The following is a 26,194-nucleotide window of genomic DNA, read 5'->3' as shown; positions in this document are numbered from 1 at the left end:
TCTCCTTTGATAACATTACTGAGATCAGCTTTTTCCAACCAACGAAAGATATTTAGACTAGAAACAGTGCAATTAGAATGCGTTCCTGGTAGCTGTCTCCCTTTCCTCTCCTGTCTTAACCCTTCCCACTATGATCAGTGAAATACTCCTTTATTCCAGTCCCCTGCTGCCTGTTCATGCAGGCTAGAGTCCTGTTTGTAGCTTTCTCATAGCTTTTTCCATAGTAAATAGATTAGTGTTCAGGACAACACAGCATTTAGGCTGACTTTGTTGACAGAAGAATAATAATGGGGAGAACTTCTGCAGGCAAAACCTATTGGTACTAATCTTCTCTAAGAGGAGAAGAGAATCACACAAGAAGTTTAAATAATGCCCTTAATAACCTTGCTGCCGCAAATGTTAGGCAAAGCAATCTTCCAGTGTAACCTACTTCTCAGCCCAATATAAATACAAACTCCTTTAGTCTGGTGTACAAGGCCACATCAGTTAACCTTTGACCAAATGCTTTAAAGATCGGGTATGTTACTATTTCATGTTGATTTGCACTGAGTTGCCTGAAGGTTTCACTCTTGCTCCCAGACAGAGATTGGGATCTACCCCTTCATCCTCATACAGGGGGGAAAAATGGTACAAGAGATCAGAATAGATGCTCTTAAGAACAACAGAGAAAATTTAAGAAGCATAAGGTCTTAACTTCCATGTCAAAATAATATACAGTGAAAGAACCCATGGGTCTAAAGGAACTACCCAGCGGTGCTGCTCTATCAGGCCTCTCCAAAGCATATAAGTCTCTGATTTCTGATGCCTTTTTGGTAAGGATGAGCTTAAAACTATTAAGATCCTAGAGAAGGGCAACAGGTAGGATGAGAAATAAAAGGGAAGTAAGAGATTCCAGAGAAGAAATTAAAGACTAAGGCCAATTTCAAATCTGGCTGCCCAAAATTAGGTTCTGAATCCATGTTTCGGTTCCTAAATAAATTATCTGATTTTCAGAGGGCCCTGTTATATAGAATTGCATCATTCTGTGCATTATAAGGACCTTTATATCTTGAAGCATCCATACTATTAGCCGCTGTTGGAGACATCATACTAAACTAGAAAGACTACTGCTCTGTTCTGGTTTGACAGCTAATGTAGGGTAGCAGTTTTGTGGCACTAGGATGGCATTGTTCCAGAGCATTGTTGAAAATACCTAACACCAAGGGGAAAATGAACATTTTTTAAAAAAGATCAGCTAGGAGAGCTTGTTGGTGAATGTGTTTGTGAGATTGATTTGAAGCTTTATTTTCTTTGCTATGAGATTGGGATCATTTAGAAACATTCCAGTCTCATTATTTTACCTCCTAGATGCCATCATTTGTGCGAACTGGATTTACATTCTGGTCATTCTTATCAATAGTCTGTTGACCTGTTGCTGACTCTTTTGTTATCTAGGGAGAAGCAGAGTTTGCCCGCATCATGAGCATTGTAGATCCCAACCGCTTGGGTGTAGTGACATTCCAGGCCTTTATCGACTTCATGTCCCGGGAAACAGCAGATACTGATACTGCTGACCAGGTCATGGCTTCCTTCAAGATTCTGGCTGGAGACAAGGTGAGTTTAGACTTTCGAAGGGAAACTAATGCTACTTTTATATAAAAAAGAAAACTCTGGCTCAGGAGTGCCCGAACTGATGTGAAGAGACAGGCAGTATAATTCCTCAGAGGTGAACAATGAAACACTCTGCAGTCATGTGTAAATCTCTGCTTCCCGACCAACTCTAATGCACAAAGTAAATATTAAACAAGAAACCAATGTAGCTAATATTTCAACACAAGTGTCTCTTGGAGCCAAAAATGTTTACTACCTTGAAGTAAAACACATTTCTACAAAAGTTGGAAGTCATGGACAGAAAAGGAACCAGTATCAATCACTGATGTCAGCTGATGTTTCTTATACACACAATCACTACAAATTAGCAGTGCAATTTCCTTATCTTAACTTAAACAGTTTGGAGCCATGATACTAAAGTAACTAAAGTGCATGATTAAATTCAATAAACACAGTACTGATCAATTGTGTTTTGATTAATCTTGAAAAAGCTGAATTACTGGACATCTACAAATTCAAGTAGTTTTTTCACATGTGACAATTTACAATGACATGTAAGTGTGTGTCTTACATAATCAGTATCAGATTTTCATTGATTTGAGGATAACCTCTATCAGTTAACAAACGATTTTCAAATATCTACCTTTTAACCATATTATTACAAATACTATATGATAGACAGGAAAACTCTCTCATTTTGGCACCTGAGGCGGGGAGCTCAAATGACGCCCCCATGCTCCCTCACTTGGGCCAAAACTTTGAAAGGTCCCAATTCTGCCTTCTTCCTGATATTCCTGTTCTACTCCTCTCATGGTACTGCTCTGCTACCTAACCCAATAAAGGAGAACTAACAACTTGAAATGCCTTGTTCAAAAATGTTAAGTAACACTTAACTTTCAACAGCAAATGTAACTTTTCTTGTCTGCATAGTAAACACTGGCATTTTTATCTGTTTGAATAATCAAAGTGGTGCTTTCCGTGCCTTCTTGGTTGCAAAGATTGGAACTGCTTCCTGCTGAAGGTCCACAGTCTGGGCCAGCTCATGCTCTATTGAGATGGTTGGAAGGCCGACCAGCCTCTCCTGTGTCCTTGTGGAGCGTAGATGTGTGTTTATTAACTTCAGCTTGGAGAAGCTGCGTTCTCCACTGGCAACTGTTACAGGAAGTGTTAGAAGTATGCACAGAGCAATAAAAGCATTTGGAAAGAGGGCGGTCATCTTATTTATGCACATATATTCCAGAACAGCCTTTGGAGTTGATCCTGCTGAAATGTATCTTGAAAGGGCTTTCAGTTCATCACCTAAATCACTTGCATCAATATCGCACATGTCATCATGTGTCAACACTGTCTCTAGTGCCCTGCATTGCTGGTGTAGGTCTTCTTCAGGTATAGTGAGGCGTTTTGGAATATCATACAACATCCCAAATATACTGCTGTGTTCCTTGAGCTGCATGAAACGTTCTTCAACTGACTGTATTGCACAACCTAGCACTTGGTTAAAGAATTCAACTTGGAATTGTTGTTTGGGGTCTCTTATGGGATTATCCCATGCCTCATAATCAAAATGACGTCGTCTTCAGTGACTCTTGAATGGGTGGGAAAATAGTTTCAGTGTGAAGTTCCTCTGCCAACTTCTGTGCACTCTTCAGAATGTTTTGAAATCCCTCATCTGACCGGAAAGACTGTAGGTATGACTTTGCTTTGTCCAGTTGTTCCGTTGCTCCAGATATATCAAGGTCAACACCTTGGAGTCTCTTGCTCACAACATTTATTTCAAACAGTATGTCATGCCACAACACTAAGCCACACAGAAATTTGAAGTTATGTATGTTTCTGGTGATTCCATTTCCTTCTGCCACTGTTCTCCCATGAATAGTTCCTGTCATAGCATTGTCCTCCATAATGGCAACTAGGACATCATCTATCTTCCCAATTTGGTGTTTGATAGGCTTTATCGCCTCCACTCGACTTTCCCATCGTGTGGCACTTAGTGGTTTCAGTGTCAGAAGGATGTTCCCAGATGTTGATTCAGAGAGAAATACACAGATTCTTTGAATTGCGTTAAAAAATTCAGCAGCCTTACTAGAAGCTGATGCTGCATCACTGACCACCAACCTCAATGAATGAGAACTGCATGGGACACAAAAAGCTTGAGGGTTTAACTCTCGGATCCGTGTCTGCACTCCTCTGTTCTTTCCTCTCATGTTGGCACCATTATTGTAGCCCTGACCTCTCATGTCAGCTATCGCAATTCCCATATCTTCCAGCTTTTTAAGAAGCACATTTGTCATACCAGCTCCTGTAGTATCATCAATGTCAATAAATTCTAGAAAATGCTCTCTGACAGTCACCCATTGTAGGGACATTTTCCCTAGGTTCTTTTGTTGTCACAAAACGCACCATTAAAGTCATTTGTTCCGTATAGCTGATGTCAGGTGTGCAGTGCAGAATAACAGAGCAATACCTTGCTGATTTCAGATCTGCCACAATCTTCTGTTTGACTTTTGTTGCCAGTAACTCTGTGATCTCATTTTGAATTGTTTTTCTTAGGTAGTGGTGTGTGTACAGTTCTTGGGTGGTGACTCTTCTTAGATGCTCCTGGAGTACAGCATCAAACTCAGCCATCAGCGCCATAATTTTAAGGAAGTTTCCACTGTTTGGCACATACAGCTGATCCAAAGTGCCACGCAGTGCTAGGTTTTGGGTAGCAAGCATTCTCACAATGGCAATGAGCCTTTTCAGAACATTTTGCCAATAAAGACTCTGATGCAATCTTCTCTTGGTGCTGATCATCTATGGTGGCCTTTAACCTTAGTCTCATCTCAAACTCTTTCCACCTATGGAGTGCTCTCTGGTGATTTGCTCTCTGTGTCCTAGCAGCTCTCTGGGTCCTAGCGGCACCCCTCCACAGTCTGGCACCTGAGGCAGCCCCCTCAGTTTGCCTCCTGGTAAGGCCAGCCCTGACTCCCAGAACCAGGATAGATTATAACTTCTCTAGATTTGGTTAATCAGGGGAATGAATGTACCAACAAATCATAAATTTTTCTTGCATAAAATCACTGGCAATTCCTTAAATTAGCTAATGAAATAAATTTAATCTTAATATATCCCAATAATTTCTAATAATTTTGGTGATCTGTTTTGAAATATGACAATATGTAGTAAAAATATTGGAATACCATGTGAACTGAAATCTCAGATTTTAATGAATTATCCTAGTTTGAGTACATTTTTCATGTTTCGTTAATGACTTAACTATAATCTCCTATTTCATCCATCTTTTATTACACATTCTCTGTGATCAGGGTATATCTCCTGTCTCAACAGTTGTGTAGTAAATTCCTAATTATTTCCACAGGATGAAAATTACGATGTAAATAACATTATCTGTAGTTTTGCGATAGAGTATTAAATTTAAACTTGATTACTGTGTAGTTCCAAAAAAGGATAATTATCAATATTAATTTGTTTTAAAAGTTATACTAAAATACTTTTTGATTCACATTGCACTAAGAAGGTAATCCTCCCTCAAACTCCATTCATGAACATAAAAGCAGAACACTTAATGAACGAATTGGGAAGTCAAAGGACAGAAAACCTCTGAATCTAAATATCTTTTAGATGCTTCTAAATAAAATTGTCCATGAGTCTGTTAGCTATAGAGAACTTAAGGGCCTAACTGGCTCCTACTACTTCAGTCGACTGCCTGTTCTCCTCAAGTGGGTTCAGGGAAGCAGCAGGAAACAGGAAGCTCCCTGCTTAGCTCACGTTCAACGAACTGATATCTTCTATCCACAATGTGAACTGGTGATGGGCCAGACTAGCTTCAGTGTGTTTACATTTCCAATAGCCAAACCTAGCTGGAGGTTTACTTCCTTTTGAGAAATGTCCATAGGAGTAGTGGGGTGTAGGAAAAGCAAGGAGAGTGGAGGGAGAAAACGATTGAAAAAAATAAAAATTCTTTGGTAGACAATGTTGTCTGCTGCCTGTGCTGATATAATTTACCAGCACCGGTAGGAACTAATTCGTTGCCTTGTGGATGCCATGTTTCTCTGGAGAAAGAGTCACTGAGGCCACATTTTGAAGCCTTAAAATCAACTTCTAGGGCGCAATAGGGCACTCATCTTTTCAGTGCTTGTTAACGAGGGACTGGAGGTAATGAACAATTTCTGCTTCTTCCCATTCACCTTAAACAAGAACCACACCATCTGCAAGACAACAGGCAGTCTGACACTGACAACCTCCCTTCTCTCCCACACAACCACTCTGGGCCTTCCAGGACTTTTCTCCCAATATAATCTCTCTCTCCATTGCTGGTCCCTGGCCAAATTCCAACTAGAGTATTGCATTCTGCCTTCCTGCATACCCAGTGTGCCTTCAATGGGATACAGTATTCTTAATATACTGTCTTAAACTGTAGCACAGTTGCCCCACTGCACCCCTGAGCATCAGGACTGATTTGTAGAGTACTTTCTAAGTAGCACCACTTGCTGGAAATAATTATTTGTCTCTTGTTGTTTTCGCAGAACTACATCACTGTGGATGAATTACGACGGGAACTGCCTCCTGATCAAGCTGAATATTGCATTGCTAGGATGGCACCATACAGTGGGCCTGATGCTGTACCTGGTGCCCTGGACTATATGTCCTTCTCCACAGCGCTCTATGGCGAAAGTGACCTTTAACCTCTTCCTTTCTCCACACAACATATTTCCCACCCTCTCTCCCGTCCAAGCGCACTCTTCTTTCTGTATGCAAAGCAGCCTCTGCTCCGCCTTCTTTTATTTTGTGTCTCCGTTTTTGCTTCAGATAACAGATCATGTTTATAAGGGGGGACACTCAAATGACCGTCTACCTTGCCCCTGAAATGACAGTTTACAAAATTATTTTCTGCAAAAAAAAAGTTACATTTAAAAATAGACATATTTTATTATAGAAAAACAGGTATTTTTCTCCATCAAATTAAAACATAAAGAGAAAATTTAAAAATATTGCACCAAATGTTTTGTGTTGTGACATAGGAAATTGAGCACAGTGTTACATTCCATTCTCCTTTACAAAAATTAAATAGAAAGGGGGGGGAAAAAAGGAAGCCACCTGTACTGTTAACTTTTCCATTTTCATATGTCTTTTTATCATGTTTATCTTGGGATGGGGAAGGGGGGGTCAGACACGCAAGTGCATGTGTTTGCTGGTTCACTCATTTCATGAAAATATTTTATGATAAACTTTTGAAATTGCTGTGTTTTCTAGGGAAAAAATAATGTACACAGCTCATGTTTTCATATTTAATTAAAAATTTTCAATATGCCTCCTATGTTTCAGTGCACAACTTTTTGTTGTTGCTGAGAGTTGTCTGGTTTCAGAATATGAAGCTTGAGAGTTGGTAACTTTGATATATTGCTTGTCACAAACCATATTAAAAATTTCTTGTGATAACAAATCTAGACTTCCTTCATTTGTCTAGTGGATTTGTTTAATTCCATTTAATCAAAACCCTGAACACAAGTAGATTCTTTCAAAATCAATTTGATAGCTTTTAAAAAAAAAAATCTTCATAATACCTGAGGTTAAATGTTTAACTCCATTTCCTTAGAATCTTTTCCTTTGTGTTGAATGATGATGAAATTTATATAGCTGGTAGATACTTACAAACAGCTTCAAATGAGAAGTCTTATCACTGCAAAATAGCATCTTTTTTTTTATTGCTACAAGACCAGCTCAGAATGTGTGTCTGGAGTTAAATAAACCCAAAGTTTTAAATGGTCTGATTAACATTCCTCCCCCCGTCAAAGCTTAACAGTAAGTATCTTAGTATTTGTGATGTTATCACTTCAGTCACCATAGTGTTTTTCATGTTTCTAACATGTTTAAACAAACCAACTGCCCACTGACAAAACTCTCTACAGGCCTTCTTTAATTATCATAAGAAAGCAAAAAAAGGGCATTTAAACCTTTCCTATCCCTCCTCACTTTGCAGGTAACCTTTAACCTTCCCTAGTCTTCATCCCTTCTGCAACCTTAATGGAAACGAAGGAGTTTTCTCCAGTAAAGATTTCTTCACATGTCTTTTTCACCATGATCAGATGTCAGGGACTCTAGCACTTTCAGCCAGTTTGTTCTTAGACTAATAGATTGCAGGAGTGCAACATTAATTCGCAAAGTGACAAGGAACACCTGCTACTTTCAGTGCTGTTGCCCAGCAGAGTCAGTTCTGATTTCCTGGGGTTAGGCTGGTTTCTGAGCAAGAATAGACTTTTTTTTTTTTAAATCCTTCAACTGAATACAAATTTATGTTCTTATTCTTAATATAGTGTGTGACCTGTAGTAGAAATCACTGGGCTGTCATGTAATCCCAACCTGACAAAACCTGCCTGCAGTATCTGGGAAAGGGGAGAACAAATTCTGCTGATGTGCTTAAAAAATTCTTAAACTGCCTGTTGTCCCTTCCTCTGGCCTACCAGAGGTGGTAACGTGTCACCAAAGGGTACAGCTGAACACAGTTTAGTTACAAGACCAAACTGTACTCAGCACAGTTCATCTTGAGCAGCTGAGGGGCACAGAGAGGTTATGTGACTTACCCCACGTTGCACAGCAAGTCACTGTCAGAACTGGATTAGAATCAAGGTCTCCTAACTGCCAGGCCTACACTTTAAACAATTAGACCATACTTCTCCCTACTTAAAACTTTGCAGGACCCTATATAATACACCAGTAATTTTTTAAAACGTGTAGCTGGATCATCTTCTTCTTCCCTGGCAAGCTCATCTATATGACTTGCAATTCACAGCACGTAACTACTACGCTTTACAGGAAAAGGAAATGTTCTTGTAAAGGACATGCAGTGCAGTTCCTATTAACTTTATTTTTGCTTCAAATTAAAAAAATGCTAGAAAAAGAAAGCATACATGCTCTGGGGACTCTTGACTCCTGGATGTAGGGGAAAAAAGGAGCCCTTCCTCCTTATTCCACTGCGAATTTTGGGAAGAGAGATTTTAACTTTTCATGGCTATTCAGTCTTTTTATGTACATGGTATGATTGAATTGGCTATATGTCCCAAACCAGACTAGTTTACTGTACCTAAAATGGAGCCAGGGGGCTCTTTGGATTTAGAATGACCCTTTTGGGGGGGAAATTGCTAATAGTACTTAGCAATGTCCACTCTTACTCTGATCTCAGTGTACTTCACAAATGTTAATTATTTATTCTGTTTTACAGTAGTGCCTACAGACCATGATTCCATTGTGCTAGACACTCTACACTGCTTCACAACACCCTGTGAAGCAGAAAAGTAGTAATATCCCTGTCTTGCATAGAGAGAGGTTCGGTGATTTTTCCCCAGCTCACTCAGCACATCAGTGGCAGTGTTAGACTGGTAGCTGTTCTACATGAGTCCTGACTCAGTTGTGTACACTAATCACTATACAACACTGCATCCTCTGGGTTAAGATGTTAACAACATTCTCATGGGTGCCCTGGTTCTGTGTAGTTAAAAACAGCCTCATATCGGCAACAGTGGTAGGTGGTTTGAATTTAAAATCTTAGCTGCATCTACTGTATCTTGGGCTCCCCTTTCAGCTTAGGTGGCTGGCCTTGGGTAGTCTGGCCAGAGCTTACATGTCTGGTTCCCTGTTCTTCAAAACTGCATCTGGTGATACACCCCCGTTTCAGATATTGTGCATTAGGGGCAAAGCAGTTTGGCCCTGATCCACAAATATACTTCGGTGCCTAAATCCCAGTTTTAGGCACCAATGTGATCCACAAAACTCTGGTGAAACTCCTGTAGGTGTCTAAACTCACTCAGTGCCTAAGTCTTCAGGGTCAAAGTTCCCTCTGTGGCTAAGTTTCTGCCTCTAGGCAGCTCTGGATGCCTATCTCACGCCTAAGCCTTAGAGTGATCCATTATCTGGGAAAGAGGCATTTGTCTGCCTAACTTGAATGGGGCAGTCCAATCTGCTAGGTACGCACCAGGCTGTGTACCAGATCAGGTCCCAGCCACAATTTGAGGGTTTGAGGGAGTGCTGTCTACCTTACAACTTTTAGCCCACTTGTTAAGAGTACCTGCCAGGAATGTGGGAGACCCAGGCTCCATTCCCCTGCCCTCTCTGCCTGAAGAGGAGACAGGATTTGAACAGGGGTTTCCTGCCTCTTAGGCCAGTACTCTAACCACAGACATATGACACATCCTTATGTGGGGCTTATCAATCTGTCCTACTGAAGATGTTCCACTGTGTATAAATATTTAGTCACTGGAGTAGGGGCACTGGATCCTGGGTCTCCCATTTCCCAGGTGTGTGCTCTAATCATTGAGCTATAGAGTCATTTTCTTTCTCTCTGACCCAATGACTCTAAGTCTCCCACATTCCAGGAAAGTTATAAGGTGGGGAGCACAACCACCAGCAGCGATTTTCTGTGGAGTGAAGCAGCAGCTTTTTATTTTAAGCTAATATTTTTAGTTTCCAACAACAAATTAGCTGCAGTCAGTAGCCTAACCCTAATGTCAGAACTGATTAAATTAACCGATGGAAATGGTTATTTGTATGAGAATGTTGATCCACAGGTTTTCAAAGCTAGGGCTAGTTTTTTTTCACTGGGGGGGGAACCAATTGGACAATGTGGTCTCTACTCACAAAATCTCCTTTTCAAGGGGATTTTCTTCAGTCCTGCCATGCTCAGTATTTTCCAGATGTGAACTGTGATTTTTTTTTAAAATGATTTTCCAGATAGGTCTCCTAGAATTCAACAATCTTAATGTTGACATCTAGCCATTTGAGGTCTTCATACCTGACACGGTGTGACTTTCTAATGATAGAGTGACAAGGGCAATATTAATACTTAGAGAGAGAAGATGGAGTGAGGAAGTATCTTTTATTGGACCAACTTCTGTTGGTGAGAGAGACAAGCTTGTATGTTTCTCACCAACAGAAGTTGGTCCAATAAAAGATATTACCTCCCCTACCTTGTCTCATATCCTGGGGCCAGCTACAACAATGCTGCAAACATATGTAGATTGTAACTATGTTTTAGCTGCCAGAACTTAAACTGAAGATTTCCAACAGCTTCCCAGATAGGTTTTTTTTTTTTAAAATAATTGGCACACTATTTCAATGGTGCCAGCAGTGTCCTTGTAAGTGAATGAATATTCCAGGTATTCTGCAATGATAGGAACTCTGTTAGTTGCAGGTGTTTGCATCTTCCTTAAATAGTTCCAACTTCTTTCATAAGCTTTGCTTTCAAACATGTTGTCCGCTGTCATCTCTTATCCTCAATTTTAGTTTTGCCAAAATGTTCAGTGAAGTGGGCAACAATCAAGTCATTAACCCAAAGGTGGCACATGTGCCTATGTTGGCCATCACTGCTGTAGCAGATTTACAACAGAAATGGCTGAGTCATAGCACTGAGGTTATTTAAACTGCCATTGTGATTCCTCCTCAACTGGGTTTTTTTTTTCTTTATTTCAGTCAAAGGCTTTAGATCATGTGGGTTATGGCAAGTTGGGAAATGGGGAGAAGGCTGCATTTAATACTAAATGAATAGAGCAGAAGACAGTAGATGCAATGCATGCTTGCACATTAGGGAGAAAGAAGACACCTTAGAGTGCTACCTCTAATGAGCTTAGTTTAGAAAAGCGTTTATTCCTCTGTATTGTACCCATCCAATTTAATCTTAGCGACTGCTTGTTTATTTCAGCCAAATTACCACACTGGAAGTCATGAATAAAGGAGGCTAACTATTTATAATTGCTGGGAAAGAACCAATTTGAACTAAAATGACTTTTTTAGAAGTCGGAATGCAGGTGTGATTGTTTCAGACTAGCAAAAAAATCACTCTTGTAGACAGTGGAATGGGACAGCTTTCTGTTGTGGTAGCCAAATATTAAAACTCAATCCTATTGAACTAAGGGAATCTTTGCTTTCAAAAGAGCTACTGTTATATAAGCCTTAAAATCCATTAGCTCAACTATTAGAAGAATTTAACATAAACCTAAATTAACAGACCTATGTTGGCTGGCCTGTTAGCTACCCTAGATTCTCCCCATCATGCCCAAAGGAGCTAGCTCTGATCTACATCTTTCAAAGAGATCCATATTTACTTTTCTGACAAAATAACAGTTAAGGGCCTGATGCTTTGAGCTTTTGTGCATTGATGCCTGAGCAGAGAAGTTATCCATAAGTAAAGGTAGAGATTGGTGAGGCGATACTGTAGAGATGAGTGCTTTAATCATGTCCAGATTGGCTTGAATCTCCTCCAGCTAAAACCAAAACTAAAGGAAGACCTGTTAAATGATCTAGTCCTGTGGTTCTCAACCAGGGGTATGCAGAGGTCTTCCTGGGGGTACATCAACTTATCTAGCTATTTTCCTCATTTTACAACAGGCTACATAAAAAGCACCAGTGAAGTCAGTACAAACTAAAATTTCATACAATGACTTGTTTATGCTCCTCTATATACTGAAATGTAATAATAATATTTCTATTCCAATTGATTTATATTTATATGGTAAAAGAGAAAATTAGCAATTTTTCAGTAATGTGCTTTGACACTTTTGTATTTTTATGCAAATGTGCTGATTTTGTAAGCAAGTATAGAATCATAGAATATCAGGGTTGGAAGGGACCCCTGAAGGTCATCTAGTCCAACCCCCTGCTCGAAGCAGGACCAATTCCCAGTTAAATCATCCCAGCCAGGGCTTTGTCAAGCCTGACCTTAAAAACCTCTAAGGAAGGAGATTCTACCACCTCCCTAGGTAACGCATTCCAGTGTTTCACCACCCTCTTAGTGAAAAAGTTTTTCCTAATATCCAATCTAAACCTCCCCCACTGCAACTTGAGACCATTACTCCTCGTTCTGTCATCTGCTACCATTGAGAACAGTCTAGAGCCATCCTCTTTGGAACCCCCTTTCAGGTAGTTGAAAGCAGCTATCAAATCCCCCCTCATTCTTCTCTTCTTCAGGCTAAACAATCCCAGCTCCCTCAGCCTCTCCTCATAAGTCATGTGTTCCAGACCCCTAATCATTTTTGTTGCCCTTCGCTGGACTCTCTCCAATTTATCCACATCCTTCTTGTAGTGTGGGGCCCAAAACTGGACACAGTACTCCAGATGAGGCCTCACCAATGTCAAATAGAGGGGGACGATCACGTCCCTCGATCTGCTCGCTATGCCCCCACTTATACATCCCAAAATGCCATTGGCCTTCTTGGCAACAAGGGCACACTGCTGACTCATATCCAGCTTCTCGTCCACTGTCACCCCTAGGTCCTTTTCCGCAGAACTGCTGCCTAGCCATTCGGTCCCTAGTCTGTAGCGGTGCATTGGATTCTTCCATCCTAAGTGCAGGACCCTGCACTTATCCTTATTGAACCTCATCAGATTTCTTTTGGCCCAATCCTCCAATTTATCTAGGTCCCTCTGTATCCTATCCCTCCCCTCCAGCGTATCTACCACTCCTCCCAGTTTAGTATCATCCGCAAATTTGCTGAGAGTGCAATCCACACCATCCTCCAGATCATTTATGAAGATATTGAACAAAACCGGCCCCAGGACCGACCCTTGGGGCACTCCACTTGACACCGGCTGCCAACTAGACATGGAGCCATTGATCACTACCCGTTGAGCCCGACAATCTAGCCAGCTTTCTACCCACCTTGTAGTGCATTCATCCAGCCCATACTTCCTTAACTTGCTGACAAGAATACTGTGGGAGACCGTGTCAAAAGCTTTGCTAAAGTCAAGAAACAATACATCCACTGCTTTCCCTTCATCCACAGAACCAGTAATCTCATCATAAAAGGCGATTAGATTAGTCAGGTATGACCTTCCCTTGATGAATCCATGCTGGCTGTTCCTGATCACTTTCCTCTCATGCAAGTGCATCAGGATTGAGTCTTTGAGGACCTGCTCCATGATTTTTCCAGGGACTGAGGTGAGGCTGACTGGCCTGTAGTTCCCAGGATCCTCCTTCTTCCCTTTTTTAAAGATTGGCACTACATTAGCCTTTTTCCAGTCATCCGGGACTTCCCCGGTTCGCCACGAGTTTTCAAAGATAATGGCCAATGGCTCTGCAATCACAGCCGCCAATTCCTTCAGCACTCTCGGATGCAACTCGTCCGGCCCCATGGACTTGTGCACGTCCAGCTTTTCTAAATAGTCCCTAACCACCTCTATCTCCACAGAGGGCTGGCCATCTCTTCCCCATTTTGTGATGCCCAGCGCAGCAGTCTGGGAGCTGACCTTGTTAGTGAAGACAGAGGCAAAAAAAGCATTGAGTACATTAGCTTTTTCCACATCCTCTGTCACTAGGTTGCCTCCTTCATTCAGTAAGGGGCCCACACTTTCCTTGGCTTTCTTCTTGTTGCCAACATACCTGAAGAAATCCTTCTTGTTACTCTTGACATCTCTCGCTAGCTGCAGCTCCAGGTGAGATTTGGCCCTCCTGATATCACTCCTACATGCCCGAGCAATATTTTTATACTCTTCCCTGGTCATATGTCCAACCTTACACTTCTTGTAAGCTTCTTTTTTATGTTTAAGATCCGCTAGGATTTCACCATTAAGCCAAGCTGGTCGCCTGCCATATTTACTATTCTTTCGACTCATCGGGATGGTTTGTCCCTGTAACCTCAACAGGGATTCCTTGAAAAACAGCCAGCTCTCCTGGACTCCTTTCCCCTTCAAGTTAGTCCCCCAGGGGATCCTGGCCATCCGTTCCCTGAGGGAGTCGAAGTCTGCTTTCCTGAAGTCCAGGGTCCGTATCCTGCTGCTTACCTTTCTTCCCTGCGTCAGGATCCTGAACTCAACCAACTCATGGTCACTGCCTCCCAGATTCCCATCCACTTTTGCTTCCCCCACTAATTCTACCCGGTTTGTGAGCAGCAGGTCAAGAAAAGCGCCCCCCCTAGTTGGCTCCTCTAGCACCTGTGCCAGGAAATTGTCCCCTACGCTTTCCAAAAACTTCCTGGATTGTCTATGCACCGCTGTATTGCTCTCCCAGCAGATATCAGGAAAATTAAAGTCACCCATGAGAATCAGGGCATGCGATCTAGTAGCTTCCGTGAGCTGCAGGAAGAAAGCCTCATCTACCTCATCCCCCTGGTCCGGTGGTCTATAGCAGACTCCCACCACTACATCACTCTTGTTGCACACACTTCTAAACTTAATCCAGAGACACTCAGGTTTTTCTACAGTTTCGTACCGGAGCTCTGAGCAGTCATACTGCTCCCTTACATACAGTGCTTCTGCCCTGCCTGTCCTTCCTGAACAGCTTATAACCATCCATGACAGTACCCCAGTCATGTGAGTTATCCCACCAAGTCTCTGTTATTCCAATCACGTCATAGTTCCTTGACATCACCAGGACCTCCAGTTCTCCCTGCTTGTTCCCAAGGCTTTGTGCATTTGTATATAAGCACTTGAGATAACCTGTTGATCGCCCCTCATTCTCAGTATGAGGCAGGAGCCCTCCCCTCACAGACATTCCTGCCTGAGCTTCCTCCCGGTATCCTGCTTTCCCACTTACCTCAGGGCTTTGGTCTCCTTCCCCCGGTGAACCTAGTTTAAAGCCCTCCTCACTAGGTTAGCCAGCCTGCTGGCAAAGATGCTCTTCCCTCTCTTCGTAAGATGGAGCCCGTCTCTGCCCAGCACTCCTCCTTCATGGAACACCATCCCATGGTCAAAGAATCCAAAGCCTTCTCTCCGACACCACCTGCGTAGCCATTCGTTGACTTCCACAATTCGACGGAAGTTTATAAGTGAGGTAGTTTATAAGTGAGGTGAAACTTGGGCATACCCAAGACAAATCAGACTCCTGAAAGGGGGACAGTATCCTCCTCTGGAAAGGTTGCGAGCCACTGATCTAGACCATGCCCTGTGGGCTAGTGCAAAATGGTTTCCCACAGAATATTCTCCAGTCAAATGTTATAATGGCTTCGCCAACTCTGAAAACTAAAACCATGATCAAGAAGTATTTCCTTACTTATTTTTATTCTATTCGTAGTTTGAACCCCTTGCACCACCCTAAATGATTCCATCCTTGCCATTCAGCCCCTCCCAATACTTGTCAACAGTTTGCATATTATTGACCACCCCACTGGTCAGTTTGGCCAATCTATAATTAGATCTAGCTATTAGACTCCCCACCCCTGTAGTATCTGGGTTTCTCTAAAATATTTAATTTAGCCTTACAATACCCCTGTGAGGCCGAGAGGTAGGAAGTACTACAGCAGGGGTTCTCAAACTGGGGGTCCTGACCCCTCAGGGGGGTCACAAGGTTATTACTAGGGGGGTTGCGAGCTGTCAGCCTCCACTCCAAACCCCACTTTGCCTCCAGCATTTATAATAGTGTTAAATATATAAAAAAAGTATTTATTAATTTATAAGGGGGGGGGTCACACTCATATACTTGCTGAGTGAAAGGGGTCAGCAGTACAAAAGTTTGAGAACCACTGTACTATAGCCTGTGAGGTAGGGAAGTACCAGTTCTCCCAAATTCCAATCCAGTGCTTTAATCACATGACCATTGTTTTCTCATTCTCCATAAACCATTTCCTCCAGTCCTTTAATTTCTGTTGTTGCTTTTTTATGAATTACCTTGGCTTTGTTGTACAGTTTTGTCTAAACCCAAGAACTACCTGAAAAAGGTGCTGCAGCACAGGGAAAAACTTTGTCAAAATATTTTATCCCTTTATTACTAAGCATATTCAAATGACACTAATATTGTTTGTCTTCGGCTCCTGGTGCTTATGACTTCAAGCAGGGAATAATCTTGTGTTTGGGGCTCTGTGACATTCCCCAAAGGTACCAAGGGTTGTGAGGTACCTCACCACCACCTGCTCTTAGTGTGAGGAAATTTTGTCTCTGCCTGCTGTGGATCAGCTCCCTGAAAACACTAGCCTCTATCAATTCAAGAACTACCTTCCAGGCCTCCGCAGCCTCTCTCCATACAAGTTAACAATAGATATGCACCAACAGCAGAGTCCTCCGTGTTCAGTGTAGTGTCTAGCCCCTTAACTACTGAACACTCATAGCGACACCAGTCCTGTGTTCCCAAACAAACACTGCAGCTTACTTACCTTAGAACATAGCTTCACTGAACATGCAGCACGTAGATACAGTGAAAACAAGAACGTTTATTATCAAAGAACAGAGATTCAAGCGATGAGTAAGAATATTGGGAACAAATACAATTATAACATGCTTTCTAGAGCACAGAAAGCCTTCATTCTGCAGTTAAAGAACAGGTTTCAAGGACTTGGAGACCTTTATGAAGAGGAGGGGAATGTAGATGAGATCAGCAGGAAGTGGGACAAAGTAACAGCAATTTATAAACAGAGCAGTGAAGCCTGTCTCGGCTACAGGCAGAAGAGAAGGAAGGGGTGGATTACACTCGGCACATGGAATGCCATAGGAACAGACGAGCCCTGAAAAAAAAAAAGTTTTAGGCACAAAATCCCAGAAGCTAAAGGAAAAATACCACGAGCAGTATAGCAAGGCACACCAGGAGGTCAAATGCCTTGTGAGAGCAGACAAACGGCATTATATTGATGATCTGGCAACACAAGCAGAGAATTCAGCTGCTCATGGTGAAAAAGGAACAGTCTACAAAGTGGCTTATCAGTGCTAAACGGCAGACACCAACAAACACTCATCAGGAACAAACAAGGCCACCTACTAAAAACCAAAAAAGAACAAGAAATGCACTGGACAGAGCATTTCAAAGAATTGCTGAACAGGGAGCCACTTAACGAGGAAGAAAACATCCAGGAGGCAGAAGAAGATCTTGATATCAACACACACCCCAGCTAAGGAAGAGATCATTCAAGCCATCAAATCCTTAAAAAATGGGAAAGCTCTTGGCAAGGATAACTTGAATGAAGACTCTTTCAAGGTAAATCCTAAATTAGCAGCATCCATTCTGGCCCCTCTATTTACATCAGTCTGGGAACAGGAAAAAGTGCCCGTTGATGAGCGGACCAATGGGATTATAGTGAAGATGCCAAAGAAAGAAACTCTCAGTGATTGTAATAACTGGTGTGGTATCACACTTTTATATGTGCCAAGCAAAGTACTGTGTCAGATCATAGTCCAACGTATATCAGAGGCAGTTGATAGCATTCTCAGAAAAGAGCAAGCTGGTTTTCAGAAAGGGCGTGGATGCTCAGATCAGATCTTCGCTCTACGAAACATAACAGAACAGGGCTTAGAATGGCAACGGCAACTCTACATAAATTTCATAAACTTTTGACAGCATTCACAGGACCAGCCATAGCACATTCTGCGGGCATATGGAATTCCTTTCCGTATAATCAACATCATCAAAAGCTTCTATTTCAACTTTACATGCAGTGTTGATCACAGTGAGCTCAGTTTTGAAGTCAAAACAGGAGTACGTCAGGGGAGTGTCATGTCTGCAATCCTCTTCAACATTGCCATCCACTGGATAATGCGGTGTACAACAGAAGACACGCCAAGAGACATTAAATGGACACTCGTCTCATTCCTTGAAGACCTGAACTTTGCAGATGATGTCAGTCTCCTATCACATACCCAACACCATATACAAGAAAAGACAACTTGACTCAACGCATTCAGCCAGCAAATTGGACTGAAAATCAACCGCAATAAGACATATCATGACCTTTAATATTGCCTCACCGTCACCAGTACGGTTAGAGGATTATGTTCTCACCAATGTAGAAACATTCACATATTTGGGCAGCACCATCAGCCAGGACGGTGGAACAAGCCAGGACATCTGGAACAAAATCAGTAAAGCCAGGAACACCTTCAGGAGCTTAAATACTGTCTGGAAATCATCAAAAAACAAAACCAAACAAGATTTATCAGAGCTGCGTACTTTCAATACTACTTTATAGTGCAGAATGCTGGGGAATGAGAAAATATGACATGTCCAAACTGTCTTCATTCCATACACCCTGCCTCAGAAAAATCCTCCGTATCTTTTGGCCCAGAACAATCTCAAACCTACGATCTATTGATACAGCGCAGCCAAGTGGATCTGAGCACCATCATTGCCAGGAGGTGCTGGAGATGGATCGGTCATGTGCTTCAGATGGAAACTGATTCCATCACCAGAGTAGCAATAAGATGGACACCTGAAGGCAAGCAAAAACAAGGCTGTCTAAAAACAAGATAGTGAAGAGCTGTGAAAGCTGAGCTGAAAAACCTGGGGCACAGCTGGGGAACCATTGAAAGCCTTGCCAGAAACAGACAGTAGAGGAGCTTCGTCACTGCCCTAAACGCCAGAGGCGTAATAGGAACATGATGATTCTAGAGCATCAACTTAACTAACAAAGCATTCTTCTGTTTCCTAGAAGAAAATTTACCTCAAGTTCTTCCCCCTCCCCCCCCATTTTCAACCAGTTTGGTTGATATCACTTCTCACTAAGACCAAGCCTGTTGGCAGCTTGTCCTCATAGACTGAGGAATAACTCGGAGTTCATCTGCACCCTGTAGAAACAGTCCCCCAAACCATAGTTTTAGTTTTTTCCAGTTCTGTTTTTTCCTATGTGCTTCTTTCATGTTAATTTCACATCCCACCATTAGCATTTGACTCAGTATGTCAATGAGCTGAATAAGCCTCCATTGTCCTATGACAGTAAAGGTGTTACTTGCCCATTCATATTAAGTACAACAGGCTGGAAACCCGTTATGCTCTACAATCTATGCTACCTTGTATTTTGCTTGGACATTTGTTTCCTTCTCTAAATCTGAGGAAGAGTTCTGTGATGCTCAAAAGCTTGGCCCTTCCACCAACAGAAGTTGGTCCAAGATAAAAGACATTATCTCCCACCTTGTCTCACTGTAGTTACCATGTAATTTACCAGAGCATGGCCAGGTCAACTACCTATGGCTCAACAAGGCTGTCAATATTTAGGCCATGTCTACACTACAAAATTAAGTAAACTGAAATTATGCCAACATACAGCCACCGCAGTAATTAAATCGCTTTTGCATGCCCACACTACGCTCCTTGTGTTGGCAGTGTGCAGCACTTGCATCAGTGCAGTGCATCATGATAGCTATCCTACTGTACAACTCACCACCATGTAGTGCAGGGTCTTTTGGAAAGGGTTTGCAATGCTTCATTGGGGCAAATGAGTCATGCAGGGGAGACTGGGAACATGGGTTCAACATCCCATGATGCAGTTTTCTCCATCCCGTCATTCCAGGGCCATCCTATTAAGTTTCATGTCACTTTCCAAAAGCCCTGCAAACCCACATGTCCACCATCTCTGTGAGAACCATGGATCCTGCACAGTATTGTGATGAGTGATACGAACACAAGACACCTGATCCTGAAGTATTTCCAGAGTCGTGAGACGGAATAATATGATTCCTTGCAGGCTGCCCTGTTGTGTGTCATGGAAAGAAACAATTCATGGTTGTTAGCATTCACATGGTGGAAACAAGCACTGACTGGTGGAATCACATCGTTATGCAGGTATGGGATGACAAGCAGCAGCTGCAGAGCTTTCACATGCAGAAGACCATATTCCTGGAACTGTGTGCAGAGCTCCCCCCAACACCGTGACACTGAATTAAGATCTGCACTCACCGTGGAGAAGCGCGTAGTGATTGCTGTGTGGAAGCTTACAATGCCCGATTGCTATCAATCAGTCAGGAACCAATTTGGAGTTGGAAAATCCATCGTGGGGGTTGTGGTGATGCAAGAGTGGAGGGCCATTAATTGTGTCCTGCTAAAAAGGACGGTGACTCTGGGCAATGTTTGAGAAATAGTGGATGGTTTTGCAGCAATGGGGTTCCCTAACTGCGGTGGCGTGACAGATGGCACATATATCCCTATTTTGGCACCAAACCACCTTGCCATGGAGTACATCAACAGAAAGAGCTACTTTTCTATGGCATTGTAAGTGCTGGTGGATCACCAGGGTCATTTCACCTACATCAATGTGAGCAGGTCAGGGAAGGTGCATGACACATGCATCTTTAAGAACACAGGCCTGTACAAATAGCTGCAAGCAGGGACTTTCTTTCCAGACCAGAGGATTACCAAAAGGGATGTTGAAATGCCAACAGTGATCTTGGGAGATCCAGCCTACCCTTGGCTCCCAAGGTTAATGAAACCTTACACCAGCTACCCTGACAGCAACAAGGAATGCTTCAACAATAGGCTCAGCAGGTACAGAATGACAGTTGAATGTGTCTTTGGCCATTTGAAAGGCCACTGTCGCTGTCTACTCATGACATTAGACCTCAGTGAAAAAAAATATTCCCACGGTCATAGCTGCCTGCTTTGTGCTTCATAATATTTGTGAAGCAAAGGGGGAGAGGTTTCCACAGGGGCGGAATGGCTGTCTGCTGATTTTGAGCCGCCAGACACCAGAGCTATAAGAAGATCACAATGGGGGCCTATACAGCTCAGGGAGACTTAAGGACCATTATAACAATGAGCCACAGAAATGCGTATTGCTCTAGTGTGCTGCACCTGGCATTTTTTTAGTTTGCACCCCAGTTTGAACCTTGTAATGAGAATTCTGTGTCATAATATAATACTGTGAATGCACCTATTGCTAGTATCTGTGAATGATGCCAACCCCAGCCACCATATCTTGTGAACTAATAAAGATTAATTAAGTTTCCATAAATAGACTTACTCTGAACCCATGCAAATAGAGATATTTAAAGCTGAACAAAACTTTATAAATACAGGGAAAAGAACCTTTGAAGGGGAAAGAACAGTCATTTCCATTTCACAACACTCTCCCCCAGGTGGAGTGGTAGGGGTATTGCACAGGCCCCGGACACCATGTGGATTGGGGGGGAGGGCATTTAGAGAGGTACCAGAATGCAGTTCTCTATTGGCTGCAGGGGGAGGTGAGCATAGATCTGTTGAGCTTGTAGGTCAGTCAGAGACCAGAGCATGTCTGTTTACTCCCTGAGAAGCACTATCATCTCTTGCTGTCCGTTTCTCCTGTCCTCACTATCCCTGTCCATTCTGTCCTCAAGTGTCATCCTCCAGGCCCTCTGCTTGGTATCCAAAGCACCAGAGGCTTGCAGGATCTCCTGGGACATGTCTTCCTTTGTCCTCTTCTGTCTTCTCCTTACCTAACTAAGCCACTCCACTGGTGTGGATGGAGAGAACCTCAAGACCACACCTGCAGCTGCAAAAGAAACAATAGATAGAGATACTTTTGTGAGTGCATTCACTCCCCCCTTTATCCACACAAGTAACAAGCACTACTTTCTCACTTCTGCTTGGGATTCATAGAACACAGCAGAATTCCCAGTCATGGTGAGGACGACCGGGAGGTGGAGGGGACAGCTGGACACTGGAGTGGACCTCATGGGCATAAATATATGCAGATAGAGCCACTGAACTGAATATTGGTAGCATTTTCCACAGACAATGGTGACTTTAGCTGATATCTCATTCCTGAAGATAACAGAGGCTGAAAGGGAACAGCTCCTGCATGCATCTGGCTGCAGACTGGATCCGTATATTGCTAGCCTGTGTGCTCCAATGATGCCTGGTATGGGAAAGTGTCCTACTGTGCCAGAAGAAATAAGGCAGCCTTTTGTCAGAGGATTGCAGACTACCTCCAGGAAAGCTTCCTTGAGATCTCTATGGAAGATTCAAGGGCCATCCCAATGCACATAAACAATCTGTTTTTCAAGGGCCCCTCTGCCTAACTGTTGGCAAGCAGACAGCAAATCTACCTCTACTGGTTATTTCACTACCTCTTAAAGCATGATTAAAAATGAGTAAATGAACAGATGTGTCCCAGCAATATCAAAGCAAACTGCATACTTACCAGAGGTTCCTTCCCCTGCACCAAGCTCGCTGCCTCCTCTTCCAACACCTCATCCTCAGGGTTCACTATGGTGGCCTGTGCCTTCAACTCCCCTGAAGTATCCACAGGGCCCTTGGGGTGGTGCGGGTGTTGTCACTGAGGATGACATATAGCTCCTTAGAGAAGCGGCATGTCTGCGGCTCTGCACCAACATGACTGTTTGCCTTCCGGTACGCCTGCTGCAGCTCCTTGATTTTCACGTGGCTCTGCTGCATATCCCCTCCTGTAGCCCTTCTCCCACATCCCCCGAGTGATCTGCTCATCAGTGTCCACATTTCTATGGCTGGATCAGAGCAGTGCCTGCACAGCCTCTTCTCCCCACAGACCCAGGAGATCCATCACCTCCTGTGTACTCCAGGCAGGAGAGCGTTTGCAGCATGGAGTCCGCATGGTCAGCTGCTATGTGAATGCTCTGGGCCGAGCAAACAGAAAATGGAATTTAAAATTTGTGGAGCTTTAAAAGGGAAGGTCATGTTCTTGTGTACATGGTTGCCGGGCAGCAGGGACCAGAGCAGTCACGGTGGGGCACTGTGGGACATCTCCAAGAAGCCACTAAAGTAGACGTAAACAGTGCAGGTTTGCACTGACATTGCATCGATTGCAATCAACCTTTGCATCGACCTAACTCTATAGTATGTAGAACAGGCCTAGTTGCTGTATTGTTTAATTCTGCTAAGCACATATCGTTAGCACTTTGTCTACACTAGGACTCAAGCCAGTGATGACCTGCTGAATGACCTTGAGCAAATCTCTATGCCTTAGTTTTTCCATCTGTAAAATGTGGATAAAGAGAAAAATACTTGCTGCATTTGTAAAATACTTAACTCCTGCAGATTTCCAAGTATTATTATTATTAATTATATTAGTGGTGTACTACGAACAGAGGGAAGATTGATAGGAACATACAGGCACAGCAGCACTCTATTCTGAAAAGAACATAATTTCAGTAGATCATAACTGTCCCCTTACAGTGACTTCTGATGCCTTCTTAATCTCCCTGGGCAGGGTTCTCTTTTCTGTACAGAACTCTTCTCAGCCTTGATTTGTCCTGAATCCTCTTTGAAATGGGTTTCCCTAGCTGTCTAATAGTTTAGGCAATCAAGGAGAGAAGTCCTCTAGTCACAGTGAGATACCCTTACCGGACTCTGCCTCTCCCTGTGTTTTTCTCCCTGCGTCGTCTTTCCTGCTCCATCCCCTTTACCTTTGTCACAGAATAGTGCTGGTCTGCCGTGGAGTAGATACAATGAATAGCTCCCCAAAAGGTCCAGTTTGGAATTACACCTCCCATGTGAAAAAAACTTCCATTGAAAAAACTGTTGATTCAAACTACCATTGAAAAAAACTTCACATTATCACAGTTCTAAGCATACTGCTAGGCCATGTCTGTACTCTGCAGACACCAACACTGGGAGCAGGACCTCCTTCTGCCATAGGTCTTTTGGCAATTCTGGGTTCTATCTCCAGCTCTAGTACCATGAGTCCTGACTCCCTGTCCGGTATTTTAAGCACTTGACTACACTAGTGGACAAAATCACATGCATCACAAAACCCGAGATATACCTGAGATACATCATTGATATCTTTATCCTCTGGACAGATGACTTAAACGTCCTTTTAGATTTCCACCACTACTTCAGCAACCACCACCTGTCCATTAAACTCTCACTGAAACACTCCCAGACCAACAATCAACTTGCTGGACATCATGATCAGCTTCACCAATAGAACCCTACAGACAACTATATAAAATAAACCCACAGATCACCACACCTGCATTCAGAGATCCAGTCACCACCTCAAAACACACAGAGAAATCTATTCCCTACAGCCATTAACCAGATACAAGACAATATGCTCCAAGGAGAAAGTCCACGATATACACCTTAACACACTTGGAACTGCCTTCCCCAAAAAAGGACATTCCATCAGAGAAGTAGATGACATCATGGAGCAGGCCACCCAAATACCCCAAGAGTACAATACAGAAATAAAACACCCTCCAACCGCACACCCCTAATTGTCATCTACCATCCCACTCTGGAACCCATATGGAGTATCATCAAACAACTACAACCCATACTCAATAGGGATCCCATCCTGAAAGAAATCTTTCCTGAACCCCCTCTTCTATCCTTCAAACAACCCCCAACTTTGCCAAGCTCATCAGAAGCAAGCTGCCCACAGACCAGGACACATCAACTCAAAGTAGCACAAGACCCTGCCAGAACAACGGATGCAAATAGACATACCTCCTCTGCTTCAGTGAGCAACACCCCACATAACACACCTTTCCAAGTCCTACATATGCCTATCACAACAGGTGGTGTACCTCACGCAGTGCACTAAATGCCCCAATAACTAGACAATCACTATGCTCTCAGATGAACTCACACGGGAAAACGATAAAAGACAAGAACACCAGATCACCTTGGGTGAACACTTTTAACAGATCAATCATATAGCTGACCTATCAATCCTCATTCTCAAAGGCAGGGGTCCCCAGTGTGATGCCTGCGGGTGCAATGGTGCCCGCTGGGGCAGTTGTGTGCGTCCACAAGACACCGCGCCGCTGAAATGCCGCCGCCAAGCACGGCCACCGGAGAACCACCTGCCGAAATGCCGCCGAGAAGCGTTGCCGTTTCTCGGCCGCATTTCGGTGGCGACGCTTCTTGCCGCTGCCTCTTCTCAGTGGCATTTCAGCGGCGGGGTGTCTGGCGCCCGCCAGTCTTCTGGGAATAGGAATATGCTATTCCCACAGAAAGCTTGAGGACCACTGCTCAAAGGAAACCTGCACACCACTTTCAAAAGACAAGCCTGGGAGCTTAAATTCATAACATTGCTAAAAATCACTAAAGACACTAAAACTCATTGACTGAATAATTTATAATTTATTACAACAAACTATAACAAGTTCTCCATTCCCCTCCTCCTTCCCTCCCCCCTATGACTGGATGGGTGCTAACAGGCCATGTCACTTTGAGTGGTCCCTTGAAATATGTATCATTTATGGTAAACAATCTGTCTACCTTGCATTCAGGACACTATAAAGCCAGGTCTACCCTATACACTTAAATCAGTATAAATACGTCTCTTAGGGGTGTGAAAAATCCACACCCTTGAGCAATGCAGTTATACTAACCTGGTGTAGACAGCACTATGCCCATGGGAGACCTTCTCCCATCGACATAGCTACCAGCACTCATGGAGGTGAGTTAACTACACCCATGTGAGGAAGTCTCCTGTCGGCTTAGTAACATCTTCACTGAAGCACCACAGCTGTAAAACTGTAAGTATAGACCTGCCTTTCCCAGACCTGAAGAAGAGCTTGTAGCTCAAAAGCTTGTCTCTCTCACCCACACAAGTTGGGCCAATAAAAGAAATTACCTCACTCACCCTGTCTCTCCACCTCTCTTATGTCAGGAACGCTCTGCTCCAGGTACAGCCCAGTCCCAGGACACCCAAAGCAGAGGGAGCAGCTGGACACCTTGTCTCTGGAGCTACGGCCGGCCTACCCAAGCCCACCGTGCTTAAACTGGACGGGGAACAGCTCCGCCTTGTTTTTGCGTCACTTCCACGTCAGCCGCCACAGAAGGAACTCGACCAGCAGAGGGAGCTCCCAGGCTCCAGCGCGCAGTTCCTCTTCGCCTCGGTCCTACAACTCCCAGCGTGGAGTGCGCCGGCCGGTCCGCAGCGGCACGTCCAGGCGGCCGTGGGGGCGGGGCAATCCGGCGCGTTGCGTACTGGGAGGTGTAGTCTGGCGGCGGCGCGCC

At 43.4% G+C, this 26,194-nt stretch overlaps 1 protein-coding gene and 1 long non-coding RNA gene across 10 annotated transcripts in view; one reads left to right on the top strand and one right to left on the bottom strand.

Annotated features, from left to right (window-relative positions):
* The window catches only part of ACTN1 (actinin alpha 1), a 129,843-nt gene extending 122,810 nt beyond the window's left edge, over positions 1-7,033 (top strand). For all 8 annotated transcript variants that reach the window (XM_048852280.2, XM_075129648.1, XM_048852279.2 and 5 more), the window contains 2 exons: positions 1,435-1,593; positions 6,117-7,033. In XM_048852280.2, coding sequence (XP_048708237.1) covers positions 1,435-1,593; positions 6,117-6,275 — 318 coding nt within the window. In that variant the 3' untranslated portion in view covers positions 6,276-7,033. The remainder of the gene's footprint in view (positions 1-1,434; positions 1,594-6,116) is intronic.
* A 9,665-nt stretch (positions 7,034-16,698) lies between these two features.
* On the bottom strand, positions 16,699-26,076 carry LOC142072537 (uncharacterized). Of its 2 annotated transcripts, XR_012668950.1 has the most exons (4): positions 25,818-26,076; positions 22,386-22,520; positions 18,278-21,734; positions 16,699-17,764 (listed from the first exon to the last, which is right to left on the bottom strand). It is a non-coding gene; the product is annotated as an uncharacterized LOC142072537 (long non-coding RNA). The 2 variants fall into 2 exon arrangements; XR_012668949.1 differs by having other exon boundaries at positions 16,699-21,734; positions 25,818-26,014.
* Between the last annotated feature and the right edge of the window lie 118 nt (positions 26,077-26,194).

This window comes from Caretta caretta, chromosome 6 (assembly GCF_965140235.1).
Source record: "Caretta caretta isolate rCarCar2 chromosome 6, rCarCar1.hap1, whole genome shotgun sequence".
Lineage (NCBI taxonomy): Eukaryota > Metazoa > Chordata > Testudines > Cheloniidae > Caretta > Caretta caretta.
This window is presented reverse-complemented; position numbering and strand designations above follow the sequence as displayed.